Here is a 25,595-nt window from a genome sequence, read left to right as displayed (position 1 = left end):
CTAGTCTTGGATCAGTATTTGATATCCGTAGACACCCAAAGCCAAGGTGTCAGTATCAGAAACAAAATAGGTAGGACTGCTTGTGTCCCTCAAACAGTAGAAAGAAAAACTGAATTACAACCACCTTCATTTTAGGGGCTAGAGACATTTAAACAGATGCACCTATTTGAACTTTCTTCGGGATGAAGATGGATTTTTTTTATGGTTTTTATTAGTAGTGTGTAGTCTTATTTCCTTGCATCTCCCCGAGTGTTAAAATCGCTGGACCAGTTGAGATGAATGAATGAGGAAATACTTCTCAGAGCAGAGGTTTAGTGGCTGTGGCACACTTGTGAATGAACATGTTGCAGGACCGGAGGCGGGGCATGCATTAGGCTAAGCTGTCAGTACGTTCCTCCACCTCCTTGTACCCAACCTCCACCCCCCCCTTTCCATACCTCCTCTGTACTCTGTGTTGTTCCTCCAGTCTGCCAGGTCGATCTCTGCGGTGCCTGCAATAACCAGCTCCAGTTCCCTGGCATCAAACACCGACACCAGCCGTACATCCACCACCTAACAAACCAAACCACACACACAAACATTGGTGAAAACACGGTACAGCCTATTTATTTATCTATCACAATTTATTTATCACAGTCCTCCCACCTACATCAGACTGCTGGCGGAAGATCCTTTTTGTGCAGTGACACATCACTGTGGGAAAAGTTTCCATCAGTTTGTTTACAGTAAATTCTGGATTTAGAAAAGCAGGGCGCACAAAGGCCTGGATGTCTGTCGACTTGCCAGGGGAGGGATTAAAGCAGCGGGTTTGTGCTTATACTGTTTATTTAAAAAAGGGGGAAAAAAACTGACATAAAAAGACATTACAACCCACTCCTCATCACTCTGTCTTCTCTTTGTATGACAGCAGGCTATCAGATCTATTTTCCTGGAGTGTTAAAGGGACAGCTACATATTCTTCCTTTGGCCTGCAGCGCTGTTTATCCATCTAAATTGTTCTGCCGTTGACTGCCAAGTTTTGGAGACATCTGCCTTCTCTTGAATGTAATAAATGGTAGAAGTTACATTATGGTACCAAAAAAATCCATTTTAATAACTCAGCAGCTATGTTTCTGTCCAGAAATAATGACCTGGTTACTCAAAAATAAATAAATAAAAGTCTACAAACTGTTGAGAGCAGCTTTGTGCAGGAACTATTTTCTTTCTTCTGTCTACATCCGCCAAGCAAAAGAAGAGTGCAGCTATCTGATAATACAGCTCAGCCGAGGAGCAACTCCATTAATGTTTCATGCTCTGTCACGTTGTCAGTAGTCACACGGGGTGACCAGGTGGGCAGCATTTTTATCTCTCGTCTCCCTGTCCCACATTTTGATTGGCTCTGGTTCTGACCCTCTTCTTAAAGTCTCATTCATTAAAAGCTTTTAATGAAAGGCTGTCACGTTTGATCTCCGCAGGTTAACAAATCGCCTTCTGTCACTAGTGATCAGTGATCACAAAGACACAAAGCTATGCAGATTTTTGTAGAAAATGATCACAAATAAAAGGAAAAGTGGTCATAACATAGACCCTTTTCTTATTTTTATCTCCAGAAGCATGGAGCTGATGGATCCTCACTGAAACCCAAACAACTCTAGGCAAAAAAGCAGCTGAAACAACAGTTTTAAAGGTATTTGAGGCATAAAGGAGAATACAAACATAGACTAAATTTCAGCACCTTTTCACACATTCAGAAGACATGCCCTTCATATGCTGAATGCCTCTCAGGATCAGTACACTTACTGTTTGTCCCACATTAAGTTTGCTGTTACCCAAGTAGCGCATCCACTTGTTATGGGTGGATTTTCTAAAGTAAATGTACAGCTGATGATTTCTGGAAAGAGACTTAATATTTATTGAAGCGGCCAGTGAGTGTTTACATAAAGTGCCTAATGTGATCTAACATAATCTAAGTACTCATTGTGCAGAATCATATTACTGGGGCATAACCAATGCAGAATTATATATGAGTTATATATGAGTAGGCTTATATTAAAAATCTACAAAATAAGAAGCAGTGGAGCCTTAAAAATACTTGGTCTGGAGTAAAAAGTACAAATACTGCATCCAATATATAGTTGAGTAGAAGTAGAAAGTAGCAGAGTATAGAAATACTTGTGAGAAAAATATGTAAGTTACATTACACCACTGCTGCTATCCATGCTCTCATATAATAATAAGATTAACAACACTCTGACAACCCCTCTAGATAAAACAGGCGTGATGGATAACTAAAACCTTAACACACCAGCCCTTTAACTAGAAAGCATTCTCGGCTTTGTCAATATTTCAAAAGATTTTGAGTACAGGTTTAGCTGCCATTACTGCACCACAACAGGTACCTCCAGGTAATCTTTTTCATTGAATTACTTTAATGCCCATAATGACAAGAGAGCTAACATCACAGACATGTAATAAAGAGTTAGCACATCACAGTGTAGATCGCTTAAATGCTAACTTGTCATTTGCTCCTTTGGCATTATCGTGAGCATATCTAGCCCTTCAACTTGAAGCTGCATCATCGTGCACTGCTGCAAATGCCAGATGTCCATTTGGGTTAGCACTGGTTCAAAAAGAAAGAGGATTTTCAGCCAGCTACTGCAATGACGCAGCCATACTGCGTCACCGGTATTGATCGATGGGGTTGATAATACCTATTATGTGCTATAAAGGAGAAAATTGTACTTATTGTTATTTTAACTGGGGCTCATGGCATCAATAAAGCACAAGCATTTTTCAAGTCAGTACTTAAAATTATGTTCAGGTACCAATAAAAACATTAAATCAGTCCCCTTGCTCATACGGGCCATCTAAAGTCTCGGTCGTGAGCACTTTAAGATAAAAAGAAGCCATTTCACATTTAAAATGGACCTTTTATGCTTTCCCTTATGTTATTCATATACATACATATACATGTTCTTAATCCCTATGAACCAGAAGCTGAAAGTTAAAACAGAACTAAACACTCTTTTTTATTATTTTTTGGATCTCTATGGTGTCACAAAAAGGGGATATCCTTATATGGGTAGTTTAGAGTGCAAAAGCTCCTCCCAGCTAATTCAAACATTCTGCATGCGAGGAGCAGCCAATCAGAAGAATGGGGAAGAGCTAAAACTGCTTCTTTTAGCCAGAAGATGAACTGATTGACCAAGCAAAGATGGAACTAAGCATGAGAGATCCCCTTTTAATCACACAATTGTAGACTAAAAACAACAATATCTATACAGAAAATGGCCAAAAAAGCTGTAGATAAATTAATAATTAGTTTCTCTAATCAAATACAGATATAGATATGGCTGACCATCATAAACTAATAAGCTACCTTGAATGGTGTTTTGGTACTAGGGATGCAAGACTTGCTTTGTCCTCCCCCTACATCCTCAGACTCTCTGGCATCCCCCAGGGCTCAATCCTGGGTCCCATTTTTGTTCTTTATCTGTATGCTTCCACTCAGATAATCCATAAATATAATTTTAATTTCAACTGTTAAGCAGCTGACGAATCTTTAAATCTGATCCAGAAATTTTCAGGCCTATACCCTTGGAAATTTGTCCTCCCACATGAGGAATTCTCTGTACTTTTGTTGTGAAAGATGCCACACAAATAAAGTTGTATTTGTTTATTTAGTTAGTGCATTTATTTGAGGCCTTTAGTTGGATTTTGGGGATGCCCCTAAAACCCCTTTGAGGATTTTAGTATTGTTTATCTTGTCTTTTTGACACCTCTAACATTTGTAACACCGGCACTGTACCTCGTAGAAGCCTCGGACCAGGCTCTCTGTCTGCTGGGCCACGCCTCTCTCGATGCGCCATTTGACCATTCGCTCAATATACTCCTTCTTGTTCTTTTCTGACACAGGGATGCCAGCCCCACCCGGCTTAAGCTCTCGCTCTGTGATCTGCAGAATTACAGAGGAATAACACATAAAATTTGCGGTCTGCTTTTCTTGTTCCAGGGTGCCACCACAGACTGAAGACGCACCTGTCCAAAGACCTCCTCGTTCACAGTGAAGGTGAGGTCCAGCATGTCTTCGATGTCATTGTCCTTCATCCACTGCAGACTCTGATGGAACTCCTCATCCAGGAACTCCAGATCACTCAGGTCACACGGGCTGCATGAATAAGGGTCACAGCGGGGTCAACAGGTGGGGATGACCTGCTTGTTAATCATCGTCAGCTGATTTTAACAAGTGAGGCTGAAGGTTAATTATACAAAGTATGAAGATGAAGCATAGGTATGTGTCAAATCTTTTGCTGATCTTTTGAATGCTTTTGCATAATTTTCATTCCTTGGTCATTCCACGTGTTATTACTGTCAGGAAAATATGCACGTTCACTTGCTTTGTTGATTATACTAAGATCATTCAGCACTATATTGGACTGAACATATGACATTTTATTTGATAAATGCTTATCTCTGCACTAATGGTGATAAAGCCAAGAACAGATCGCTGCTGCCCGAGAGGTTAAGAACACATTTAATACAGCATCTGTCCTCATTGCAGACATTTGGCAGCGTTTCAGGTTGTTTGGACAAAGCTTAATAAGGGTGCTGCTCCTACTGACAGGAGAAGCAGACAGCTGCTGACTGACTGAAACATTCAAGGTCTTATTTGGTCAGGGAGGAAGTGCTGCTACCCTGAATGCTGACTTGCAATGAATGGAAGCAGGCTGAGGCACTTACATGCGAAGAAGCCCCTTATAGAAAGGACGGGTAAAAAAGGCATCCAGCAGGTACTGATGAACAAGGGCCAGCCCCAGGATGCGCCCGCTGAAGCGAAACCTGCATAAAACATGGAAAATATGTGTGAATACAGACAGCAGCAACATCAGGACCGCAGTGATCTCGCTTTCTTTCACACTGTCTAAACAACACAGGAACCAGATTCTACATCTTTTCCTGCGGATGCAAAAACATTGTGCCATAGTCTGCTGCAGCTTCCACACATTACGTTCATGTTATGATATCTAAAACTCTCTTGATTGAGGACCCAACAAATAGAGACAACAAATAAGAATCTTAAAGATGGTCTGTGAGAACAAGATTGAAGTTGGCAGAACAAATCCCAACCACGAGGGAAGATAACAAACAATTTGGTATCTGCATCATATTTTAAAGATGCTTCTCGATTCTATCTGGTTGTGAAACTTCTATAACATCAGAAAATTGTCTTTGTTCTTTCAAACATAGGTTTAGCTTGATAATTGCCTCTAATCATGTACGATATAACAAACAACTTTCCCCAAAGAACAAAAACTGCAGTTCCTTTAACGGCCACTTGAGCCTGGCTCCAGCAGTGAGTCAGTCCCCATAGACTCCCATGTTAAAATGTCCAACTTTACAGCAAAAATAAACATGTTTACAGCCTGATACAAAAACAGTTTTGTTCTCTATAACCAATCCCCAACTTCATCACAGCTGCATGAGAGTTGATTTTTCCTCCTAACTCACTATCTGGATACTAGTAAAGCTTAAATCTAGGGATGTAACTGCTTTAAATATGGTGTCAATAACATGGCAATTCAAGAAGGTTCGGTGAGTGAAATTCTAGTAAAGATCCTTCTTCAAAAAAAGAAAAAAAAACAAGAAACTCAGTGAGTCCATCCTACCTGACCACCAGGTGTACTTAAATAGAATTTCCGTGTATCTGTACTTTACTAGAGTATTTATTTTACTCCCCATATCTTTACATACATATCTATAGTATCTACTGTCTTAGGTTTAATACATTTGAGGGAAGTATTTATCTCCCAGCCCTGCACGCCTTCAAACATCAAACACATTTGAAGCTAAATGGAGGAAACAATGACACATAAAAGAGAATCCTATCGGTGTATCTGTGCTTATCGGTTACAAAGAGATGAAAGAGCAAAAACCACATAACTTGTCCACCATTCATGGTGCTATACTCTGGGGTTAAAGTGGGCCAGAATGATCTGGATTGGTGGTCACAGCACTACAAATGATCTTAGGGTACCCCCACCTGCCATATCCCTCTTCAACCCCTAACTGTGCTCATTTTCCTGTTTAGGTATTGAGGCAGAGCCACATTCTACAACGTATGTGACAGCAAATAGATCAAATTCTCTCGCTTTCTCTCTGCTCACGTTCTGCATAGCAGTGTTCAAAATGAGTACAGAAGGGAAGGTATGCCACGCGATGAATCAGATAGATAGATCTGATTCTAGTGAAGGTACTCATTTTGAAATACACAAATATTGTGTATTTAGAAATACACAATATAATATCTCTGACACAGAGGAAGTACCGGCAGCACTGGTAGGTGCAGTTCATATGTGGGAACTTTTATGTAATGGACCAGTGTTTTATTCTTCTGTTTCTTAGCACTAACTACCAAGTATCTGTGTCTGATACACTGAAAAAGATTACAGAGGCAGCTTGCTAAAAAAGCTAGTGAACATTACCTGATACTAAATATGGTCACTTCTGGCTTCAAAAAAAGTAACACGGCAGCAGCCAGCACACTGTTGTTGAAACCGGTGAGCGATATCATGGTGGCTGCATCCAGCTTTCACATAAACAGTATACCTTTATATATATATTTAAGCCACATAAACCCTCCCTACACTCTTATACCTCATGGGGCGATCGTGGCTCAAGAGTTGGCAGTTTGTCTTGTAACCGGAAGATTGCCGGTTCTCGGTCGTTGTGTCCTTGGGCAAGACACTTCACCTACTGGTGATGGCCAGAGGGGCCGATGGCGCGATATGGCAGCCTTGCTTCTGTCAGTCTGCCCCAGGGCAGCTGTGGCTACAACTGTAGCCTGCCTCTATCAGTGAGTGAATGAATAGTGGAATTGTAAAGCGCTTTGGGTGCCTTGAAAAGTGCTATATAAATGCAATACATTATTATTATAAAACCTATTATAACCACTTAAAATCTAAAATAATTAAAAAAAAAATACCTATAAGAAACAGAAACCTGTGATATAATGAAATTCTGGCAATATAAATTTACAGATAAATCTGCAATGTAGCAAGGAATACTATAGTCTGTGGTTCATGTTACTCAGACCTCCATCCATCCACAGCCACTGAGCAAAAAAACTGACTTGTGACAGATTGCTGATCCAAATTTCCACACAGCTCTCCACAAATTGCTTCCATTTTGGGATCAGCATTCAGGACAGATAAAATTAACACCTTACATTTAGCACAGGAGCACACACAGCAACAAACAAACAAACAGGCAGGCAGAGATCACAGGCTGACAGAAACCTCACCATTCATGGTGGTTGTCCACGAAGGCAGACATGGGGCTGATCTGGACGGTGTACGTGTCATTAGCTGAATATTCAAACAGCCCATAGTATGGGTTGAACAGCTCTCTAGAGACCAAGAAGAAAAACTCTCTGGAGGGTCCGCTGTAGTCCAGCCTGCAACACACACACAAAATGAGAGTACACATGCATATGAACCTTGATGACTTTGGCTGATGATTGGATCAGAGGAGGAACGCATTTAGTGTTTATGGGATTTTGCAGCCTCACAATCACGATACTTCTGCACTGGAAACAAGAGACGGGTACAGGCGTATAAAACGATTTGTTGTTAAATTTGGTGACATTTAATTTCCTGCTATTGACCTTTTTTTAAAGGGACACAATGTCTCCTTTGTTTTGTTTTATTTAAACTGACTATAAAAGCTTTATTAAGTTATTCTTCCAGTCCTAGATTCTCTCTCTCATGAACACAGTCAGCGCAGGTGAAACAATAACTGAAACATGAGGTTGATTTTCGGTTTTTGGCTGGTACGATGAAGGGCCTGTTCAGTTCATTTTTGCAATCCTGTATGCTGATGTTATAAACAATCATTCCTGCACTGTGGCGATGTGCGTTAAACATTATGCTTTGAAACTTGAGATGAGAACAGAAAACTCTACCCTGCATGAGGTGAGCAAACATCTCGTGTTATTAAGAACAGTAACGCCAATGAAATGGAGGTAAATGTGTTTCTCTGACCCGTCCTCGCCTACAAAGCTGACGTAAAGCTTGCTCCTCTGCAGGTCTTTACGGGAGTAGCACATGATCTGGTTAAAGGCGTCCTCCAGAAGGTGATCTCTGCGTATGATGAGCCTGGGGGTGCACACACACACACACGCACGGTTATAGAAACAGAGCGCCAACTATAAACCACTACCGATGAAAACATACAATCATCTTTTGATTAAAATAGTCCGCACTGAAATACAAATATAAAATATTAAAGGAACACCTTTTAATCAGAGTATAGCATCAAGTCAGCTAAACTTCTGGGATACTGATATGGTCAGAGGGGGTGTTAATGAAATTAACAACAGGTGAACTAGAGGAGCATCAGTGACACAACCCCCACAACACAAACGGTTTTACAGGTGGGGGCCACTGACATTTTTTCCTTCCTCATTCTTTTTGATTGTTTTTCCTCTAGTTTTGCATTTGGCTAGGTTCAATGTCACTACGGGTAGTGTGAGGTGATACCTGGACCCTAGTTGCACAGGTAGTCCAGCTCCTCCAGGATGGCACATCAATATTTTAGAGATATTTTATAAATCCAGAGGCGACAGAGACTTCGGAGTTTTGCCTCCTGAAATGTGGAACGAGTCAGGCAGTCTTCATTTGTTGCTGACTTTAAAACTCGTTTAAAAAGAGACATTTTCTCTTTGGCTTTTAATCCAGTGTTGTTATCTGTCTTAAACTCTTACCCTTCGTATGTGCCTGTACTATTTCAAATGTTCCCTAGGTTCTATGAATTAACTTATAGCTGATTAATTGCTTTATTCTTGTTCTCTCATTTCTTGTACAGCACTTCTGTCAGCTGTTATGTTGTTTTTTAAGTGCTTTAGAAATAAAGTGATGATCAATACGTCATTACAGGCTCAAGAGCAGGAGGAGATCCCGGGAGATGGGCAGGTACTCTTGGAGAGCTGGACAGGCCCGTAGGAGGCTCAACACATCAGCAGGACCAGTATTTGCTCCTTTGTGCAGGAAGGAACAGGACGAGCACTGCCAGACACATGCTAGACGCACTGTGTCCTGGGTTCTTCCTGGTGCATGACAAATGCCCTGACTGCAAGAGTATGCAGGCAGTTCCTGCGAGATGAAGGAATTGTTCTTCATCTTGCAGGAACTCCTCTTGAGCATTTTGTGTGAGTCCATCCAATGCCATGAGGCTTTGCCTCAGACTGACCAGGTGGTCAGTGATGTCCAGATCTGTTAGGAGATCCCCCAGGACACCAGCCGTCCTCTCATTAGGATTATGGGGGCATTAGAAACTACGAAGTACTATTTTTAGTTGGTGCAATTCAATTTCATCAGAATGGAATAGTATCACTTTTTCACTTAGATTTTTGGGGTTTCTTTATATTCAGCCCTCTATAAGTCAATCATTTTAATTTCCATCAAACGATGTGATATTCACGTATTACCCAGTCCATATCATTATTGATATCCAGCATGATTTTTTTCCTATTGAGGTCTGAGGTATGTTCATACTGTTCCTTTAATTTGTTTTGAGCAGTGTATATGTAAAGCCTAAATTTAGGGTTATACCTAACGCTAAACCCGTGATGGTGTGCCTCCTGAAATTTAATTCGCCCTTCTACCGGTTTATGATTTTGAACAGAACATGCAGTTTTTATTCATAAATAACATTTTTTATTTTAATTTAGAAATCAGCATTCATTAATTCATCTTTTTGGAGCTTTTAGACCTACTTGACTTTCCCCGGTCCCTGTCCATAACCCTTTGTCTCCAGCTTTCGATAGAAGTTCCTCAGTTTGGCCTCAAAATCTCGTTTATAGGGAGCCGGGGCGCGGGCATTAGCTCTCTGGGTACCTGAGATGTAAATGACAGTAAAAAGCACAATGAATGCAAAGCAAGAGACAGAGCAAGAACAAAAAGAGGAGCACAGACAAGTAAAGACAGATAAATGGATACAGGGAGACAGAAATAAAATTAAATGTGAATGTTCCCGAGCAGAAATTGAGTAAAGCTTGAGTGATTGTGTAGACAATCAGAAATAGCGCATGCAGGTTAATCCTGGATTGTTTTGGGGGGATTTTTTTTGTATCAGACTGTTAAAGCTTTTATTAATTTTAGAGCAAATACACATCTCAGTGATCAGAGCTCAGCTCAGCATAAAGAGGTGAAAAGAAAAAGACTAATAACAGCGCTGCAAAGAAAATGTTTGTTTTGAACCAAGTCTGACAAGGACGCATTCCAAAAAGCTTCTTTGAATAAAGTGTGCTGGATTTTTATCGAAACATTTCTCTTAAATAAAGTACATTGTTTCGAGAGGTGGTAAGTGCTTTGCAGCTTTTTGTGTTTTCTATCAGGGTGTGTGGCTCCCTTTATCTGTTCCTGTCTCCTTTCAGTGTCATCCTGCAGAGAATTATGACAAAATGCTGGAGCATAAGTCTGAAACTCTCAGCATCGACAGCATAGGGGGAGGATGTTTTAGCAACACCGGTGGGCTGGCAGGAGAAGAAAAAGAGATGAACAGCCTGGTGGAGCTTTGGGATAAAATATATTCCAAATATGGAAGGTGGGTCAGCGCAGATAAAACCACACATAAAAACTAAAGCCTGAAAGTACCTTGGTGCTTTTATATCCGAACGTGGATCGAAACTGGAAGTCAAGGCCAAGAAAACCAAAACTACAGACACAGTTTCCAGATTGAAACCAGGATGAAGACTCATTCTCATCTTAATATTGAGGTTGGACAGCTGACTTTGTGTGATGGGATTAATCTTAAAGGATGCTACTTTAATCCCAAATCATCAACACGCAGTGTCCAGGCAGGAGAATGAGCTCTGTGTTCAGCATCTGCAGCTCTTAACACAGATTTGTCTTGAAATCATCTCTCGCTTTCTTTCTCTGTCTCTTTTAATTGAATAAGCAAGAACCTCAGAGGCAAATAAAGCCAATCCAGAAGTCTCAAAAGTGCAGTTCCTCTCGTGGCCATTTGAGGCTGACTCTAAAGGTGAGTCAGTCCACAGACTCCCATTTAAAAAAAGTCAAGTTTAAAGCACAAATAAACATGTTTACAGCCTTCCCAAAAATCCGAGGCATTCTTTACAAATATTATGGGATCACAAGATCAGCAGGTTTTCTAGGTAATGGTGAAAGAAGACATGAGACTAAAATCTCCCGGAGTTGTTACACTTTAGCAACGTCACAGTTACATCATTGTTACTGCGCTGTTACAATGTAACAAGACAGAAGTTACAGAACAGTTACAATGCAGATACACCATAGCTGCGGGTAATTACACCATAGATACAACATAATTTTACTGCAATGACTACAACTGCACAGGAGCTACACCATAACATGTCAAAGTTACACTTGTGATGACACAGTAAATACACCATAAATATGCTGTAGTTACTCATCATTACTCATATAATTTAGGTATATTGATTATAAACTGTTAATAAAGTTTATTATGTAAGACAGCATATACACGAACATTTTCATTTTACAGTTTTTATTATATAAAAGTGAGAATTTAATAAATGCTGGGCTGATGCAGGCAAGGAGTGAGACAGAGACTCACCGGGGGAGCTCTGTGGAGAGGAGAGGCAGTAACCTGGGTGGAGTAATGGCGGTACATATGACATCACCTCCTCCTCAAATAAGCTGAAGATGAGCGAGAGAGAGAGAGAGAGAGAGAGAAAGAGACACACACACACACACAGAGAACACTGTCAGACAGCACAAAGGAAACGATACGCCTTCAGGCAGCGTTAGTCCTCACAAACACACACACACACACACAGGGTAGCAGGAATGCAATATTGCGGGTTGCTTATATATAAAATCAGGCAGGCTGCAAAGCCAGCCACTTCACATGAGTCAGCAAGTAATTATGACTGTAAATACTACTTGTAGGTCAAATAATCATGTGTGATGTCCACAAATATTTTACTTCAGCAGCAAAAAGATGACATAAGGTACCAATTTATGACATTTCATAAGTGGTGATCATTTTGACCAGCAGGCTCTGTCCCCACACAGACACACCTGCAGGACTCACCTCAGCAGCATGACGAGGTCAGCATCACTGGAGAGGCGAGCCAAGCCGTTGACTCCCTCGCTGCGAATAAACTGCACTTTCTCCCTGCAAACACACACACACTTTAGGGGGCTAACCAGATGCAGTCCATCAAGATTAAAGGTTAAACGTGTTCAGTTTGACTGATGGCGATAATGGAGGCGCGGGAGGCCAGACTGAGACAGAGATGGAGACTGAGAGAGAGGCATACTTGAGCGAGTGGTTCCTGGCGAGCTCAGGCTGCCTTTCCTGCAGGATCTCAAATATATTGGGTTGCCGTAGAAACGCCACTATCTTGTCATTGTAGGCTGGAAGAAAAAGAGGAGAGAATCAGCATGTGTGATTTCACTTTATTCTTGCATCCACACGTGGAAGTTTAAGTCTGTCCGACTCACCCACAGGCACCACGTCGTGGTACTGACTCCGACTGGAGCCGCTGAAGGTGCTGGAGGGGCGGGGCAGGACGGGCGGGTTGGTTTGGCGAGAGTCATCCACCACCTGTGACAACAGTAAACACTACAGTTCAGCTCGCATCCTAGTTCTGGGACCGACCCACCAGTTGGGAACAACAGCAACTCAGCCACAAAGGGGTAGACCACATAAACCCACACAGCGGTTGCTGAGGGGCATAAAGCACTGAGGTTACCAACTTTCCGCCAAGTCAAACGCTACAGACCTCCAAGCTTCATATGGCCTTCAGATTAGCTCGTCTGCCTTGACATGTGCATAGAGGGCTTCATGGAAAAGGTTTTCATGGCTAAGGAGCTGCAGCCAAGCCTTACATTACCAAACACAAGTGTCAGATGCAATGCTGTAAAGCACGGTACCACTGGACTCTAAAGCATTGGAGACACGTTCTCTGTAGTGATGAACGCTTCTCTGTCTGGCAGTCTGATGGATGAGTCTTGGTTTGGTGGTTGCCAGGAGACGGTACTTGTCTGACTGCATTGTGTCAAGTGTAAAGTTTAGTAGAGGGGGGGGGGAATATGGTGTGGGGACTGTGAGCCAGGCCTTCTCATCCAACATCAGTGTGTGACCTCACAAATGTGCCTCTGGGAGAATGTCCAAAAATTCCCATAAGCCTTCCCTGAAGAGTTGAAGCTGTTACAGCCCGGCCGATATCACATTAGACGCACACATTTTCATGTGCATGTGTCAGAAGCAAACAGATGTACGCAAAATAGTCTAGACCTGGTGCAATGATGCTGGAGAGTTTGGAGCGTCTTAATACTGCAGATATAAACTGTGAGTTCACCCCATAAAAGCAGCCAAACGTTATGGCTACACGTGTCACAGAGCATCATTTTAGATCCTCAGCATCCTTTACATGTTGAATTCCAGATGCTTCCATTTCAGATTTCTCCCCACAGGTAGCACTAATTTATCATATCCACTTTTTATTTTAAACAAAGTCTAACCCAGGAAGTCATCTCATTTCTCTTTAATATTTTCTTCAGTTCAATTAGTCTACTGTCATTACAAGGAAAGTCACGAGCAGGCTCTCCTTTGTTTAACTACCTTACCTTGATATATTACTGTCACACAGTCCTGGCTCATGCCCCCGTCACCTCTCGTTTGAATTATTGTAATTATTGTAATTTTCTTTGGACCACCAAAACAGAAAACCCTGCAATTGTCTCCAAATGGGACAGAACTGCAGCAAGAGTCATCGCCTGCACCCAGTTTGCTGACCACATTACAGCTACTCTCATCAGCTTCACTGGATCCCGATTCCTCAACACCTCCTATACATTATGATTTGAAATGTGTTTTAATATTGGTCTTCTTTTTAATTTTGTGTTGCACAGGGCCCTTGAGTACTTTAAAAGGCACCAAAAATAAAAAGTATTATTATTATTACTCCAAGCAACAGGTAACATCTTTGCCACTAAGACAGCTCTCAAATTGACCTCTGGCTCTCTACACCGTTCTTGCTGGTTCAGAATAAAGACAAAAGTCCAAAAATTGAACCATCTTTCTTCTTTTGCACTATTTACACCTTAGAAACCATCAGATGGGTCCAATTTGAGACCTCGGAGCCTTATGTTTGACACCGCAGCTGCAGAATCTCACACAGCTGGACACATCTGAGATTCTCCCTCTAATAGTGAGCATTACTACCTTGATAATACCTTGACATCTCTTGTTACAAGATGCTGTTATATAAACTAGAAGTGAGCTTCTGTGGCACTTTTTACTCTATATTAAAGCTGCTGTGACGCATCCTTGATGGCACCAACACAGGTGACGCCAACATTCAGAGTTCAAACTGGCCTCTCTAAACATGCAAACCCTAAGCGTGCTCCAGGCAATGAGTGCTCTGCAGCAATGGCGAGTCTCTCACCTCCCCGGCACTGTGGCTGCGCTGGCGGCTCAGATGCTGGCGGTGGGCCAGCAGCCCGGTGGAGCGAGAACTCTGGAGGGGCAGCCGCGGGTCGATGAAGGTCGTGGAGCGACAGTTATGATCCACGAAGAAAGGCTGAGGGTTGAGGCGCACATAAACTAATGAGAAAATGTCACACGCAGCGCAGTGAAGGTGAAAACGGGCGTCATCGCGTGGCATACCTTCCCAGTGTGGTCGTGCTTCATCTCCCAGCCCCGGGGAAGCTCCAGCTGCTTATTGGAGAACATGTTGAGGAAGGTGACGAGGTCGCGGTTGTGCTGGTAGCGCTCGAAGAAGTGAGTGTCTCGACGCACCTTGCTGATCATGTGCTTCAGGCAGGTGTTGCTCGTAAACATGCGATAGGCACTCTGAGGGGAGGTCATCAGGAAGCGACAGGGGAACCAATGAGAGAAACAACAGTGGGGTTATTTCAGTGGTATGATGCTATTTTCCTTTTTTATCTGAGACATACTGTTATTCAGGGTTTTTCCTACATGATTAGTGCAGTATCAGTACATCAGGTTTGAAAATAACAGTGTACATGGAGTTGAATGTGGAGTTTTCTAACAGCTCAAGCAGTTAAAAAGCAGAAGTTATAAAGATCTTTATGTTGTATAAGAGGAAGAAGAAACAGATTAAACTAACGTCAACACATCACATGGAGCTAAAGGGGGCAGACTATAAGAGTCTCAATATCCCTAATATTAGTGACTACCCTGACAGAGGTCCCTTATGACCCCAGCCAAATATGTCAATGTGCTGATGTGATATTTGGAGTTCTTTATAGATCCTGGCCCATTTCTTAAAATACTACACTTATATTTTCTTCTTTCTAATCACTTTATTGTGATGTTGTGCAGGGAAGTATGACTAGCTGAATGAGAACAGAGTGTGCGTAATTCCCAACATCTCCACTCCAGATGTTTGCTCAGATTTAGTTTGAAGCATGGAAGAAAGAAAAGATGAAAAACAGCCTGACTCTGATGACCTCATTGTAACGTGTTGTTGATCACTTGTCACTGATGCTGGCATACATATACAGAAGAAAAGAAAACGATCTGTAACAAATAACAGGTGACGATGTAATCTGTCAACTACTAGTTTCTGAAACTAGGATAGCTAAGCAGAAACATGAGCCTAAATGGTTTTTGGTGACCTTGCGTATGTTAGATCTGCTCTACAGGTGTGTTGGACTGACAGGGTTTGAATGCAGCACGGTGAAGAAGTCGGGGCTGCACAGGAACTTGGCGCTGGGCGACTGGAGCAGCAGGGAGAGACGCGAGCGGCCGCTGGAGTGCGCGACGCCGCTTTCTCGTCTGTATTCTGAAACAGAAACGACATCCAGTCAAAGCCTGAGACACCAACCAAACCGACCACAGCAGCTTATGTCAGGAAAACACGCTCTAACAGCACGTGCTGAGTTTAAAGACAGTTAGTAATCACACGTCTACAACTCTGCATGAGTGATATGACAAAGAAAGCTGCTCTTCTCACAGCTCTTCATAACAAATAACAGTATCATGGCTACCAGTAGCAGTTCTGAGGATGAATCATCTTCCAGAGGTGACTCATTTAATTGCACAAATGTCTCCTCGTAAAATCTCTCGTCAATGAAACCTTTAATTACTGCATTTGTCTGTGAGATGAACTAACCAGAAATGGAGTGTGGCATCAGTTCGCTTTCAGGTTCAGGAACCAGGTCGACGGAGCTTTCCTCTGACCGATCGCTGTTGGTGATGGTCCTCCTGATGCTCTGATATCTGTCATCAAACAGTGACTTTAGCTTTTCAGTTGCTCCCCAAAGGAAGCAAAGACAATGAAGCATGCATAAGCTTTCTTCTTCTGAAAGTGTGAGAACTTCTGTTTATTCACAGGTACATTAGCTTAAAAACAGGCAGATTATAAAAAACAAAAACAAAGAGATATCTGCAGGTCTCACCAACATACACAGATCGGTCTCACTGTTTTATTTAGAACCCACTTTCTATTTAAAGATAGGAACCCTTGGCTTAATCAAGGATTTGCACCACTTCACACCACTGGACATTTCCAGATGCTTCAGGTTACCTGTTATCTGTTACCTCAAAGCTAAAAAGACCAAAACAGTGGACCGTCTGGAAAATATTTCTTCCATTAGGAAAATATGTTTCTGAAAACATCTGGATCTCTTTTACTTTAGATCAACAACAAGTGATTAAAAACGTCTGTGGGAGTTTCTAGAGACAGAAATCTGAGGCTTGGTCACCCATTAAACATCTACAAAGGTGTTCAAGGAGCTTTCAGGCCTTGGTTCAGTAGTTAACAGTGTCACATGTCAATCAGTGGCATCCTGTACTCTTACTGATAATTACTTCTATCGCTCACCGCAATTTAAGAAGAGGTTAACTCAGGACCCGCCCACTTTTGCATCTGTATGCCATTGACTTTTTGTGTTATCTGCATTAGACGTTAATTTCTTGAGTTAAACTACAGTTACTTGGGGGGTAAACTGATTTCTTTAACGTTATCTAGATCCCGGTCCTCGGAGAAAGTTCATGATTTCTCCCCTCAAAGCCCACCTGCGGTTCAGCTGCTCCATCTGCTGAATGGAGTTGGAGCGGGTCAGGCCCTGTGGGGCAGGAGGTCCGGTGGGCCGCTGCCACGTGGTGGTCCTGTTGACGTGGTCCACAAAGAAAATCCTCCCATGGCTGTCGATCCGGGCCTCCCAGTCTGAGAGGCAGTTAAAAATGGAGATAAAGCAGGTGTTTAATGGCTTGAACTGAATGTAACTGTTGAAAGTAACACACTTCAGGAATTTAATTTTTAATCTGAAATGAGGAAAATGGATAAATGTGTGTTTATGTCGGGAATCACTGCATCCATGATGTCATTCTGTGGCTGATTTGGGGTTTCAAAGTGTTTGTCAGGCTGACTCAGTGCGACGCATGTGAACAACAGATGTGGACGCGGGACGGTCGCGTGAATAGAAACACACACTGCCGCACACTGAACAGTACAGGGCATGCAGACACACACACACACTCACTGGGAGGCAGAGGCTCGTCCACACGTTGGTATCGGTGGATGTCGTGACGCACAGAAGGAAGTGAACGCACAGGATGTCCATTAACGTGAGCACCTGAGCACAGGAAACACACAGCACACAGAGGGAACTTTGTTTTAACTCGGGATGAAAATGTCATGGGTTGTAATGTCCAACAAAAACTGTGGTGACCGACTTTTGGAGATTTGTGTAAACGGTACTACCTTCCTCTCCTTCTGTTTCTGTGGTAACTTGTTCTGAATCTGCAGACCCCGCCTCCTCAGATGGCTTTGCCTCGCCTTCCTGTTGTTCAGCCACGCCCCCTGCAGCCTGCAGACTCAGCCTCCTCACGCTGATCTCCTCCACCTCCTGTTGCTCGCTAGTTGGTGGTGGCGGCGGTGCTTCAGCAGCGGCACCTTGCCCATCACCATCTACAGCCTGATTGGTCGGCGGTGCGGCAGAGTCTATGTCTCCCCCTGGATCTATGGCGGTCTCTGCTCCCTCCTCTGCTTCCTAGAAAATATAAGCGTTTAAAGAGATGGCAAAATAATCACAAAATCATTCAGTCACATATATACAGACATGAAAGGAGTCCATAGCTCACGGCATGAGGCAGAGCTGGCTCCGTAACCAGGGCAACAAAAGTTTGACTCCATGCAAATATGTGTCAGTGCGTAGGCGTCGCATCTCAAAAAGAAACAATCATGGAAGATTTGTGATAAAAATTCAGTGGAAAATGGAAACAGATCACTGGTTCCCACTCACAGTCTGTTCCCAGAACATCTCTATAGGGACAAAACAAGACAGACAAAAGACCTCCATGAGCCTGTGTACAGCATTAGCCCACCACACGACAGTGAAAGCAGGGTGGCAGTGGTGCATTAGATCTCTGTGTCCTTTAATAAAAGAACCAGAACCACAAGATCCTGCTGTTCTGTTTGAGCACTGCGGGAAAACTAACGGCACTTGGGCTGCACATTAAAAATGAAACAAATGGAGAAACTCTTCTTCAGAGGATTTAACCACAGTGGCATATTGTCATATCTGACATATATGTTCATATTCTGATGTGCTTTGGCTAAGCCTCAATGATCGAGGTGTGGCTCTGACGAGAAGCCAAGAACACTGCACGTCAGAGATGGGGCCAGCACATGCTGCTTATCTTCGTTTTTTTTATTCTGAGTGAGACTGAATTTACAAAATAACTGGGACCGTGAACTCTTTAAGAAAGTGTTTGCTGTGGTTATAGTGCAAGCCAGCCAAAGGATCATCTTCCCATACGCTTCTTTTTAAAAGAAGAGGTGTCGCCCCCTGCTGGGGGACAAAGGCACTTCCTTGCTTAATTTTTCAGACACTCAGTGAACTTTACTTAGTAATTAATTAAATGTACAGCAGACTTTCCACACTTACCAGCTGTCCACTCTAAAAGTGTGGGAGTGTTAAAAACTGCAGTTCCTTGAATGGCCACTGGAGGCTGGCTCCAAATGTGACTCAGTCCTTATAGACTGCTGTGTTAAAATGTCAGTTTTTACAACAGAAATAAACACATTTAACTAGAATCTAAATTTAGAGTTTAATTACAAGAGGACTGTGCTTTTAGTTTTCTTAGATGCACTAGCAGATATGTCCATCAGTGTGCCATATCCATCCAGTATTTGGACGCAGGACGCAAACCAAGCTTACTGGGGTTTCATCTGGATATGGACACTCCTGGCTGCTAAAAACTTGGCAATGACCACAAATTATAACAGGACGTGGCAAAAAAGTCTACACTTCCAATTGCAATTGAGATCATAAAGTCATCAGCAGTGTGAAAAGCTGAGTAAGTTTCTCATATACTTTTAGCTAGCAAGTTAACTTCTTTTGCTCCCTGATGGCAGATTTAGGCAGTGACACTGTGTTTGTGTGTGAAGTGCATCTAAATTCAACAAATACTTCTGGTGTTTGGAATGAATAACTTTTTGTGTTTTAATGTTTTTGCAGGAATGGTTCAAACAAAGCAGTAAATTTTGCTCCTGTGAACGCACCACAGCGGTGGTCAGTGTGACTGGACAGCTGTCTGAAGATGAGAAGACCGTCTGGGGGGCTGTTGCCATTGAGCAGCTATCGATCTCTGATAAGGGCTCCTCGCCAGCCATCCTTCCTTGCTCAGGAGCGTCTCCACCTTCTGGCAAAGCATCATGGGACGCAGCCTCTGTGAATGGAACCTCTTCCACTTCAAGGAAAACATCCTGCTCCAAAACATCCTCTAAGTCCGTGCCAGCAACGGCCTCTGCGGCAGCCTGGGCCTCGGGGGCCGTGTCTTCTGCCTTAGCACCTCCACCCACTGGCCCCGCCTCCAACACAGACCCCACCGGTCGCTCAGGCTCCTGCTGCCCCTCAGTGTCGTCTTCATCAGTACCACGGGCATCAGGAGGCTCTCCGTTCATTAGCAGCGGCGACAGGGGTACCGGAGTGATGTCATTGGCTCCGGATCTTTCTTCATCCTCGTCTGAATCGATATGCAGCATGGCGCTCAGCCTTGTGTGTGTCGGGAAACTAGAGCGCAGTTTAGGTGAGGCGGCACCCAGAGGTCGTTCACCAGGTCCTTTAGGGGCCTCAATAGCATCCAGACTCTCACTGAATGACCCTTGGAGCATTTCATGACCTGCAATGCTTTCAGTATCCCCAAATCTGCCCTCTGCTCCGATGAAAGGCAGCTCCTTTTCTAGACAGGCTGCGGTAGCGCCTTCCACCGTGCCCTGGGAGCCCTGGGAGCCCGTAGGAGAGGGGCCTGCTGAGACCAAGCCTGGAAGGTGATGAGGCAGGTCTTCATCATCAGAAGGAGTCCCTGGAGCTCCATTCAAGGATGAAACACCGATGATGGAGTCAGGAGAGGCACCTACAGCCGGGAGAACATGTTAGTGAAAACAAATTCCAAGAAAATGTGAAGTCATGAATATTTAACCACAGCTGAGAGGCAAACTTACCATCCGGTCCTGTCGAGGTGAGCTCAACTTTGAACTGCAGCTGTCCACTAACGTGCTCAGTGGGCAAGCGTCGACACAGAGAGAAACTGACCGGCTGGACTCTGCACAGTTAAAGAAGCAAAAAAAGAGAGACCTGTGTGTCTTTTACACTGCACACACAGATAAAGTACACATGAAGGTCTGTTTTTGTGTGCGTGACTCTATGAGTGAGCTCCTACTCGCCTGTGTCTGCACATTTTCCACCTACCCAGGTATTTTTTCAATGAGCCGCTGCACAGGGATCGTAAGCTGGCCAAGGAAGCGCTTGATGATCGGCCGGCTCTTGGCAAACTTGTCCTTCACTTCAATGTAGAGGATGTCCGTCATCAGGGCCACGAATGTGTATTTCTGCAGAGAGGCAAAAGCATCGATGTGCAAAAAAAGAAAGAGGGAAACACATCATGAGTTTGATGCTAGAAGTATTTCAAAAAGACAGTCTTACTGGAGATTATGGGGTGCAAGCAGAAAACTCAAGGCACTTTATCTTTAGGTTAGCCAAAAGCCAAAAACAGACCAATATCAGTCTGTATTAAATACCAATCCTGGATGCCAGTCTATCAAAACCTGTGGCATGATATAGTCCCCTGTTTTAATATAAATGCATTTAATAAACAGTAGTGCAAAGTAGCATTCAAAAAGAGCTTGAAAAAGTTTAAACGACGTCACCTCTCCATGCCAGACGGGGTTGGTGGTGTTAGCGATGATAGCTGATCGGCGTTCCTGCCCGTGATGGCTGAAGACGGGGAACACGCTCCTCTTCCCTGGGTGGATTGACATCTTCAGGTACGGATCAGGATTAAAAAACATCCCCTTCTTCAGGCCAGTAGCACGCAGGTCTGCAACAAAACAGATGACGAGAGAGACGAATATCAAAGCAAAGGATTGTTCTCGCTCCTTTGCTTGTGCACGGCTTGACCTGCAGATGCATCATGGCTAACAAAGGCGAGTCGTTTGGGTAAGTGAGGTGGACATCCCATTCTTTTAAACGAATTAAACTGAACCTGATATCATCATTGGGAAACTGATAAAAACTTCAGAGTCTCTCTGGTGGGGAAAAAAACCCTTCAATACCAAGGCCTCTGTGTTTACTCGAGTTTACTCTAGTGTTTCCCAAAGGGACTGTAAGACACAGATGAAGATAAGATGGATCACTCCGTTAAAATCCAAGCATCTGTTCTGGGATTTATGGTGTGGCTCTTCCAGATTTGGAAATATTTGCAAAGAGGCATTTAGCAAAACTGCTAAACTCACCCGTCAAAGTGAAGCTGATCAGTTTACGAGGATGTTCGACTCCGACCTGCTCAGCCAGCCCTTCCACCTGAGATAGAAGAGACAACATCACACTTTAGATGCTATAAAACACATGGAGCACATATTTTCCAAGGACCACAAACACACACACGTCCTACTGAATTCACAGGAATTTAAATCATAACTGTGGACACGACTTTGAAGGTTGAGGGAATAAATTAGAACTGAACGCAGACAGCAGTGCATCAGCGAGGAGCCAAATCTCAGCATTTATGTGGGATTGATTACGGTCACAGACGACTCAATATTGAGTCATCAATCAACTGAAAAGTATGAAACATGCCATATAAACCACTGTTAGGCTCCATTATTGAGAATGATAAATAACAGGATTTCTTAAGGCAGACAGTGAGCCAATGAAGGCAGTTCATTGTTTGATAGCTCAACGTGCAGAAACGTGAAATAAATGGCTTCAAAATCAGTCCTGCATACTGAAATATCCAAAAACCACCCACATCTGCTATTTTCAGAAACTGGAGAAGGTCCACGACTCCTGAGTAAAGCTGATCTTCCTTTCAAAGGAGCACTTCCAGGCTTGCTGCTTGCTTTAGGTCATATCCTGGAAGTCCATTCTGACCGCTTCCATCTGAGCATCTGGGATTCTCTCCTGGTGTGTCACAACCATGAGTCTTCAACTCAGGTTTTATTTTAAAAACAGGAAGTGACAAAGAACCACGCCTGGTAAAGAAGGGTAGGTTTCCATTACTGCTGTCAAAAAACTCTCACAGACGATTTCCCACTGACTCAACTTTCATGTCTCCGACTCAGCGATCAAATGGTAGTTTGAGCTCCACAATGTCCAAGCGGAAACATGGTACATCCGGTCAGGAAGGCCGTGGGAACACCATTCAGAGCTGTTAGAGAGGAGTCCTGCTGCAAAATCCTCCTGTAAAGATCTCAACTTTGCGCAGCAGCTTTGTCAGAAATTCAAGAGTTCACGTTTAATACAGAGGATGAAATTCAGCACACATACGTACAAATACCAAGAACTGGAATCCCAGGAAAGCATCCACAAATAACAGAAACAGCTGGATGCAGTCCAGAGGTGTTAAAGGATATGAACTTGAAGGGGACATTAATGATATTTAAGTCTGGTTTGTTTTGTTGTTTTATGGTTGGAGCTATTGCAATCACGATAATCATAACCAGCTATCCCCACCATATTCCAGACTTCACATGTATAAATCTCAGAGTGATTGATCAGTGCGATCCCTCCCTCACACACCAGGACTGCTGGGTTCTTCACAGTGATGCACGGGGTCGTGGCTCTCAGGGCTCCGCTCACTCCGTGGTAGTACTTGAAACAGATCTTTGTCTCAGCTGCAGAGGAAGCAAAAAAGAGTTACAGCCCTTTAAAAACATCACATGGAAAAATCTTTAAAGCTCAGCTGCACCTGGAGGTTCATTCTAAATGTTCTCCTTTGATTTGGAGGTAATTTTTACACTCAGTGAGGTCTAAATCATCACTGGCGGCCATTTAGATCATTTTAAATATTTTATAGCAAGAACTGCAAGAAGTGCAGAGATACTTTTCAATAACCAACTTACGCTCCATAAAGTAGGGCCCGGGCTCGAGCCTCCACACGATCTGACCCTTCTGGGTGCCATTCACCCCTCTGTTCTTGCAGTCCCACACGTTGGATGGACTGGTTTCATCTGCAGGAGGGTAAATGTGTTAGTTCACTCTTGCTTTAGACACATCCGGCTCTTGCAGCATTTATTTTTAGACCAAAGAATGTGAGTTAAATCAAACAGCATGCTCTGCATTGTGCCGCTGCAGTGCAAAACTGTTCTGCCTTTCAGCGTGTTTAGTCTGCGGACTCTGTCTTCCAAAACACAAGTTTGCCTTTAATCAGTGAAATCCATTCCCAAAATAGCCTCCCTGTAACCTCCAAACAGAAGGACAAACTCCAAACTTCCTCTGAGTTAAAAACGGGGAGGGGGAATTCCGCTGTACGTAGCACTTTTGCGCACAGATTAATGAAGCACCAAACTCAGCTGACTGGTGGAAGTGTGTGTGTGAGCATGCCAGTGTGTCTGAAGGGGAGGCGAGGAGGGGAGGGCAGGTAGCTTATCATTGAATGTCTGCTTAGTCAAGGAAAGTGGTGTCTCCTCTGGGGTATAAGACCCCGGAGAAGGTAATGAAGTCCTGGCGGCCTTATGATCGATATGAAGTGACCTGACGCCCCACCAGGCATCGGCAGTTTGCACCGTCTCCTCCTCCCAGACAGTTTTTCCAACAAGGAAGGAAATGTCTGGAAAATGTAATCAGCTTATCCAGATGGGTTAAGTCTTAGAGGTCAACAGAAATTAAACTGATCGGCTGGTAAACAAGTTAAAACCATCACGAAGTCGAGTCCTTTATAGGAGTAATTTCACGCCGTCCAGAATTTACTGCCGTCTGTTGTGCGGCAGGTTTGTCTGACCTTTCCAAAACCAAAGGCGCCCATTGTTTTCTGAAGCTCATTATCCATCACTAACACAGTCCATCATGCTGATGAACAGCTCTCAGAGTTGGAGTTCTCCCTCAACGTCACTTTGTAATTATCTGGGGTAAAGAGACAACGTTCATTATTTGCTTCAGTGAACAATGAAAAGGCAAATTTATGACCGTGGCAGAGATCCCCGTGTTTAATGTGGTCAGAATATTTTTCAAAAACTATGCTAGAAACAAAAATTTAACTTGAGTTGGAAACTGGGTTCACCATGACGCAGAAGAGACTCATGCATACATCTGACCCTGATTAATGTCCTCGCAGCCCCTCATTAGGAAATTTAACGCCTAAACCACGGGGTGCCAATTTGGAGTATTATATCTGTGCACCCAGATGAAGGTAACACTCTGGCTTATTATGAGCTGCCGTGCAGCAGGTTAACATTATCATTAGGCAGTAATTTCACACTAACTTTGCTCCAAAAGGGCATTTGACTGCTGTATCCTGAGCAAAATTTGGCTTATGAGGTAAAATATTCTGTATATTTGCACAGATTCTAGCCTGCTATGTCTTAAAAGACGTGCAAGAGTGGGATACTTTTTAATGGTTACCTGTGTGTGCACCTGATGTGTGTGCTGGATCACGGTGCAATTTTGGATGTTTATACTTACAGCTTATTATTAGGCCCACACACACACACACACATATGCAACCAGCAACTTCAAGCTTCGCTTCTGTGCACTTTTTAATATTTGTGCTAAATACCTCAGCACCATTAGAAATACTCCATTTCCCATAAGCCCCATACCAGCCATGTGTGCACAGCCAATAAAAATAGCTTGAAAGAGGGGGTTAAGAAGCTGAGATCACAGCAGTGTGTAAACACGCATGGTGGACAGTACACCACACTTAGATTTTTCAGACATAAAAAAATAAGAATAAGAATCTGCTTTCAATCACAGAGCAGCAGATCTCTTTTGGATCTTTACTACGTGATCAAAACAGAGTGGACTGATCACCGGTGTGCTGGTTTCACACTCTGATTCCTGTATTAGCTTTCACCATCGTGGACAGATCTGCGTGAGCCCGATAGCCCTCTTCAGCACTCAGGTCGACGGATTTCCTCCCTGTCAGATTCCTGTCTCTAAGCAGGATTAGCGGACATTATTGGAGACCACCCGGCTCGTGCGTGCTTTGTGATGGTGTGTGTGTTATCGTACACCGAGGCAGAGCCGTGACACGTTGACTCAGCCTCCAGGCCCGGTGTAAAGTCTCAACAGCTAATGTTTCAGTATTGACTCGCTGCTGGAAGCTCCTGCATGAGACTCTGCACCAAGCTATCG

At 43.3% G+C, this 25,595-nt stretch overlaps 1 protein-coding gene across 4 annotated transcripts in view; it reads right to left on the bottom strand.

Annotated features, from left to right (window-relative positions):
* hecw2a (HECT, C2 and WW domain containing E3 ubiquitin protein ligase 2a) overlaps window positions 1-25,595 on the bottom strand; it is a 45,167-nt gene that overhangs the window by 6,528 nt on the left and 13,044 nt on the right. For 2 of the 4 annotated variants that reach the window (XM_005736798.2, XM_005736799.1), the window contains exons 3-27: window positions 23,366-23,473; window positions 23,043-23,137; window positions 21,758-21,824; window positions 21,173-21,342; window positions 20,715-20,854; window positions 20,468-20,568; window positions 19,526-20,379; window positions 17,723-18,011; window positions 17,502-17,594; window positions 17,035-17,185; window positions 16,130-16,236; window positions 15,675-15,799; window positions 14,659-14,844; window positions 14,438-14,572; window positions 12,489-12,609; window positions 12,305-12,401; window positions 12,076-12,159; window positions 11,596-11,678; window positions 9,752-9,872; window positions 8,019-8,132; window positions 7,280-7,432; window positions 4,720-4,818; window positions 4,018-4,147; window positions 3,788-3,934; window positions 438-552 (exon numbers count right to left, since the gene is read on the bottom strand). In XM_005736798.2, coding sequence (XP_005736855.1) covers window positions 438-552; window positions 3,788-3,934; window positions 4,018-4,147; window positions 4,720-4,818; window positions 7,280-7,432; window positions 8,019-8,132; window positions 9,752-9,872; window positions 11,596-11,678; window positions 12,076-12,159; window positions 12,305-12,401; window positions 12,489-12,609; window positions 14,438-14,572; window positions 14,659-14,844; window positions 15,675-15,799; window positions 16,130-16,236; window positions 17,035-17,185; window positions 17,502-17,594; window positions 17,723-18,011; window positions 19,526-20,379; window positions 20,468-20,568; window positions 20,715-20,854; window positions 21,173-21,342; window positions 21,758-21,824; window positions 23,043-23,137; window positions 23,366-23,473 — 3,885 coding nt within the window. The remainder of the gene's footprint in view (window positions 1-437; window positions 553-3,787; window positions 3,935-4,017; window positions 4,148-4,719; window positions 4,819-7,279; window positions 7,433-8,018; window positions 8,133-9,751; window positions 9,873-11,595; window positions 11,679-12,075; window positions 12,160-12,304; window positions 12,402-12,488; window positions 12,610-14,437; window positions 14,573-14,658; window positions 14,845-15,674; window positions 15,800-16,129; window positions 16,237-17,034; window positions 17,186-17,501; window positions 17,595-17,722; window positions 18,012-19,525; window positions 20,380-20,467; window positions 20,569-20,714; window positions 20,855-21,172; window positions 21,343-21,757; window positions 21,825-23,042; window positions 23,138-23,365; window positions 23,474-25,595) is intronic. The other 2 variants (XM_005736800.2, XM_005736801.2) reach the window with 2 other exon arrangements.

The sequence above is a fragment of the Pundamilia nyererei genome, unplaced genomic scaffold (genome assembly GCF_000239375.1).
Source record: "Pundamilia nyererei isolate P.nyererei 1_Seehausen unplaced genomic scaffold, PunNye1.0 scaffold00071, whole genome shotgun sequence".
Classification (NCBI taxonomy): Eukaryota; Metazoa; Chordata; class Actinopteri; order Cichliformes; family Cichlidae; genus Pundamilia; species Pundamilia nyererei.
This window is presented reverse-complemented; position numbering and strand designations above follow the sequence as displayed.